The 6000-nt window shown below is 41.5% G+C and overlaps 1 protein-coding gene across 1 annotated transcript in view; it reads left to right on the plus strand.

Annotated features, from left to right (window-relative positions):
- Window positions 1-4952, plus strand: part of TUBGCP3 (tubulin gamma complex component 3) — a gene marked incomplete at both ends in the record, with an annotated part of 60667 nt that extends 55715 nt beyond the window's left edge. The window contains 5 exons of the mRNA XM_082013886.1: window positions 955-1043; window positions 1179-1310; window positions 1696-1836; window positions 2424-2540; window positions 4794-4952. Of these exons, the coding sequence (XP_081870012.1) occupies window positions 955-1043; window positions 1179-1310; window positions 1696-1836; window positions 2424-2540; window positions 4794-4952 (638 nt within the window). The remainder of the gene's footprint in view (window positions 1-954; window positions 1044-1178; window positions 1311-1695; window positions 1837-2423; window positions 2541-4793) is intronic.
- Between the last annotated feature and the right edge of the window lie 1048 nt (window positions 4953-6000).

Consider the following 6000-nt stretch of genomic DNA (forward strand, 5'->3'; position numbering starts at 1 on the left):
AACAGTACTGTCAAAGCTCACGCTTTTCCTATCAGTAATTTGAAGAAGAAACACAGAGGTATCCAACTCATGAATGTTGAGGAATTTCTGTTGTTTAGCCAACCCTGGAGGTTTTTTTCATTGATCCTATTTAAAGTAAGATCATAATGTGTTAGGGGTAGTCTTCCTGCAAAGGCATAAGAAATGAAGAACAGAGTAGCTTGTAATATCTTTCAGACCATTGTATGGTTCTGTAACATCCCAAGATAGAAAAATGTAGAATTGCTTTTGTAGTAGTCTCATAGCTTGTCTGCAGTGGCAAATTGCTTTGGCAGCTTTCTAGAAATTACTTCACCTCTCTGGCTATCGGCCTGATTCCACAAGGCTGCGTATCTTCGTTCCAGAGAATTTTTGCACTTGATAGTGATCTTGATAATACCCTTCCACAACAGAGGTACCTTCTCTTACGAGTGAGCAGCTAAGGCCATTAGTGACTTACCCATGGATCTCTGTGGTGGATCACGGAATTGAGCCTGGACCACATGAGCCATAAATTCCCTACCCGTGTCACAAGCACCCTCTGTTTTGGTGTCAGTGTAGCTAAGTAATAAGAGATGGGAGGACCCAGAAGCAACTGTAAACCTGTGGCCTCAGATTTTCAACCAAAAGAGCACATGGGATACTTACTGTATTTTGGTCTCTAGGGACTGAGAGGGTCTTTTTCACTGTGATACTCAGCAAGTTTCCAGCACTGTCTGAGCACACAGTCAGTGTCATCTTTGGCTCACATTTTCTAGGAGTTAACGGTGCAATGTTCTTTGCTCATCTGTTGCCAGCCAGTATTGCTGCTGCCATCCAAGACTAGTGGCTGTTCTATGAAATATTCAATTTGGTAGAAGAAGTTTACCAAGCTGGTTTGATGGCTGTGCCTGTCCTTGCAGTCTTTAACATGCCATCTCTTTGGATTTTTTACAGAGCTTTCTGGGGTGCTGCATCAGTGTCACGTTCTGGCATCAGAAATGGTCCATTTCATTCATCAAATGCAGTATTACATTACATTTGAGGTATACTCTATCCACCCAATTAGTTGCTTAAGAATGAAGTACTTTTAATATTCTGTATGTGTTGTGTGTCATAAATTTCAAAGAGCTTGTCATCTAGCAAATGAAAACAGCCCAAATACTGAATTGTTGCTCCAGGTGCTTGAATGTTCATGGGATGAACTCTGGAACAAGGTCCAACAAGCGCAGGACTTGGACCACATCATTGCAGCTCATGAAGTTTTTCTAGACACAATCATAGCTCGATGCTTGCTGGATAGCGATTCCAGGGTAAGTCTTCTCCTTTGCGTTAAGTTATAGCTTTGTGGTCTTGGCTTATATGTTAGGAACCGTCTTTGCTTATGTTGTAGGAGCAAAGGGAAAAGTATTTTTTCTTCCTCCGATACAAGGCCTTAGGTAGCCTTAGGTAGGCTCTGTACATAGTCACCACACACAGTGACAGATGCCAATTATAAAACTTGTTACAATGTGGGCCAGTTGCTTTTGGTCCTAAGAAGCTGTGTGATCATGCAACAGCTGACTTAGGGCTTTGCAAAACAGTCTCTCCAGCTGTGTGTGAAAAGGTTTAATTACTCATCTTCTAAAGAGTGGTAGTAACTTAAAACTCTTTTGCCATACAACTCTTCCATTGTTTTGTTGCTTAACTGTCTCACAGGTACTTCTCAACCAGCTTCGAGCTGTTTTTGATCAGATCATTGAGCTCCAGAATGCCCAAGATGCAATGTACAGAGCTGCTTTGGAGGAGCTGCAGTTGAGATTGCAATTTGAAGAGAGGAAAAAACAGCGTGGGCTTGAGGTACAGTAAGGATATTGCCAGAACATGAAAATTCATGGAGGCAGATATACTTGTCTTTTCATATACAGAGGATTTTAGATATCTTGTAGAGGTATAGCAAAAATGAAAAATGTAGTTGGGACAAATGTAAAAGTCACCAGCAGTAGCTAGTGAATTCAAACAAAACTGCTGAATGGTGTTTTTTATTTGTGTCTTGCCCAAAACCTCTAGGTGAATTGATTCTGCAGTGGGCTTTGGAGGATGAGAAATTTAGGTCTCGTTTAGGTGAAGGAAATGGAAGAGGCTTTAATACTCTGAACCCTTTTGCAAAAAATGCCATAGCTCCATGCCTACCTCCCTACTGTCAATATGTGGGACATGCAGTGCTGGTGTGAGACTTGCCTGCTTTGCTAACCTCAGATTTCTTTCATGTGCTGTAGAATCACCCAGGGGACTGATAGTTTCAATACTAGAGGCTCCATGTTTGGCTTTCCATGGCAATAGTTGGTTTGTATAAACATGGGGGTTTAGATGGGCAGAAAGCCGCCCAATTAGCAACTTTTATCATGTGATGCTTTGACCTCTTAACTCATTTGGTCTCTGTGTAGGGCAAGTGGGGTGTAACTGCATCAGAAGATGAAGAAGAGAGCAAGAGGATGAAAGAATTTCAAGACTCAATACCTAAAATGTGCTCACAGCTGCGAATACTCACTCACTTTTACCAGGTGCCCCTTAGATTATTTTTTTAATATAGATGCTGAGCTTTGATATGTAGAAATCAATTTCAAATATGGAGTAGGTGTAACTTCTGTATTCATGTGGATTTGAGTTTGTGGATCTAGGTCTTCATTTTATTGCTTCTCTACTTAGAAGCCTGTATTCACTGTTACTCAGTAGTAACTCAGATCATTTTTGTGATCATGTACGTTCCCCTGATGAAGAGGAATAGTCTCTTCATATAAGTCTCCTCCTTCCTCCAGGAGTGGAAGTAATAGTTATCTTCTAGTGTAATCTGAAAAAAAAAAAAAACCCAAAAAACCAAACCAAAATTCCTTCTGCACACCATTTCTTCTCACCATCTTTGCAAGTCATTGCTGTTAAATCTGCAGAAAGGGTCCTTATTAAGGGCCTAACACTTGATTTTAAGGACACTGAGATGGGCAGTGGGTAAGCTGTTTGGGGGAATGTGCACAGGCTAACTTCCTTGATATGAATTAGTCTGGCTTTGTCTTAATTTGTTATATCTGATTCTAAAGCTCCCATTCCCCAGGAAAATCAGCTGTTAGATTTCAGGGAAAGCATTCCAGAAAGTGATGAAAGGGAGGGACACAGCACTATGTGCCACAGCAGCCTTTCAGGATTAGACCCCAGATCAACTGAAAACCAAAACCCTACCTCAGCTTGACTTTGACATGTGAAATACTCTTGATGTTGTGTAGCGTACCTTTTAACTTCTATTATTTATCACCTTTGGCAGCCTGAAGTTAGGATTTTTTTAATGATGTTGATACTGAGTTTGTCTTAACGTGTAGGGCCTGCTTTCTTCTATCTTGCTGTTGATATTTCTTGTGTCTGTCTTTCTTATTTTAATGTCCATAAACACACATTTAGACAAATATTAAACATGCATTGTTTCCCTAGGTAAATGAATGAGGTTGAAGTGGTTTTGCTGAGTTGTTACCCATACATTCATTTTGCTTTGTAAGAGTACAGTTGGTTCTTTATAGCAGTTACAGTTGTGACTTAGCACCTGTACAGCATGTGCAGAGCACTTCCCAGCCCTTCTCTCTGGTGGTTTGCGCCAGATCCGTTTCTGTATTGCTTATAGCTTTGCCAAGCTATAGCTACCCTGGATGAAGTGCTGCATTGTCAAAAGTAGGCAGTTCACATGCAAGTTTCAATGAAAATGGAATAGGGTACCCAGGTTATACAATACTGATGGCTTTTGTTGAAGGCTGTAGAGATCCTGAGCTCTGATGCGAGGACTTCAAATCTGGGAGGGATTTGCTCCTGGGTCCAAATATTGCAGTTGGCTGTAAATGAATTGTAGTTTGTGTGCTCTATAGGATTGCTCCAATTTGGCAGTGTAGCTTCTGCCTGTTTGGACTGTATTCCTGCTGAGCCCTGCTATGGATTTTCCATGTAGGACTTCACTAGCCAGCCTCAGTCATCTCTGGAATTAATGGGGTGCTCTAGTAATGGGCATGTCCACATTTAGTATTTAGTGGAGACCAGGAATGAGCTCTTCAAGTGAGTCTTCCCATCCTCACAAAGTCCTCTGCTTTCCTGCAGTCTGTGGAGCTCCCACAGTCCTTGGCTAGAGCCATATGGGAAGATGGGCTCCAGAAGTGTGCCTCCCACATGCCGAGTGCAAGTCTCACATAAAAACTTGCTCCAGATACGTAGTCTAGCCACTGGGTCAGCAGCAGTGACTGCCCTGGATGGCAGACGCTGTGCAGTTCTGGGGTGCCACTTGCTGCTGTATAACCTACATCAAATACGTATTTTTGAAGCAAGCAGTCCTGGCCTAGCCTGCATTGTATGGGTAACAGAGAAACAAGGTGAGGTCTCCTGCTGGCACAGGTTGGGTCCTGAATTGGTCTCTTGGCTCTGGTGGGGCTGCCCTGGGAGGGCCGGGGCAGTGGCGCAGGGGCAGCTCCCCTGCAGCCCGGGAGCCTTCGGGCAGGTGGCGAGAGCCTGCAGGACAAGGTGGGGTGGCTTGAAAGACCAAACTATTTGCACTGGAGACTCTGACATGCATGGCAGACGTTTGAAGATAAAATGAAGCTCTGTGTTTTTGCACAAAAAATGAATCCAGCATAACTCATTTGCTAACAATTGGGTATCAGTGCTTGTGCTTGCCCTTTCCTGGATTCCCTCTGCCTCCTTGTCAGGCTGGGGCACCATTTGACATCCCTGTGCAAAACACACTACTGATATCGTCTTAGCTGTCTCTTGGGCTTTTCTTTCTCCTTCAGGGAATCGTCCAGCAGTTCTTGGTCCTGCTGACAACGAGTTCTGACGAAAGCCTTCGGTTTCTTAGCTTTAGATTGGACTTCAATGAACATTACAAAGCAAGGGAGCCAAGGCTTCGTGTATCGTTGGGCACTAGAGGCAGACGAAGCTCACATATGTGAAATGACTGCTAAGGACTGCACCTCGGTATCCAAAGGATGTCGAACCTCTTGTTGAACAGGGCAACCAGCATTGACATAATACAACCAAATCGTGCGTGATCGGTGTCTACCATTCCTGCAGGCAACATGTTTTCAGTCATGTGATTGTGCGACACTGTATAGCAGAAAGCAAAAAAAGTAGAGTTTTTTTACACTGACATTTCTAGAATTACCAGACTAAATGGGCCAACTGAACCTCTTCCAATCAACTTCTTAAATCATCCTTTTAAACAAATGCCAATTTTATTTAAAGCTTTCTGAGCTCTCTCCACTGTAACTTACATCTGTGTCAAGGAAACCGCCTCTTTTGTTTATAGAAAGCACCCTTTCCTTTTTTTAACAAGAAAATAAGAAGGTTATTTTTTCTATATGTACTTGTTCTATTTGAAGAGAGCTTTTGTTAAAGCTGATTAGGACCCAGACCTAATGTCCTTGTTAAGAAGCTATACAGCATTTCATTATGCTGATTTTCAGTGTTGTGATGTGTTTGTGTGAGAAACTTTGTATCAGGAGACATAAACGTATATTTAATTTTTATGTTGTTTTCAAAGTTAACAAACTGATATAAAAAATTTAGTAGGGAAATTCTATGGTTACTATACAGGAGAAAACTATAGAAGCAGAACAGGAGTGTATCTATTGCACATAAGACCTAAAAAATGAAGTTAAAGCCCTAATACCGTGAAAGGAAAATTTTGGTTAAGATTGAATTGAATGAAATAATTGATGTTCAAAATCAGATGTGTAAGGAGAAAAAACTGACTTGGCTAATGTTGACTTCATTCTCTTCCCTTCCCTATTTTTTCATTGTAAATATTTATATATTGCTGTCCAGATGTTGGGGAGAGGGGGATTCTTCTTTTGCAAAGTTGTCATTATATCAGGTCATTTATTATGTTCCACAAGTGCAAGCTTAGAAAAATAAAAACACAATTATCTTTCAAACAAGTGGTTTGCTTTTTGTATTTGAAAGATTATGATTTTTCCTCAGGGTAAGAAAGGTAATTCC

Source organism: Phaethon aethereus, assembly GCF_964289735.1.
Source record: "Phaethon aethereus genome assembly, chromosome: 1".
In the NCBI taxonomy this organism is placed as follows: domain Eukaryota; kingdom Metazoa; phylum Chordata; class Aves; order Phaethontiformes; family Phaethontidae; genus Phaethon; species Phaethon aethereus.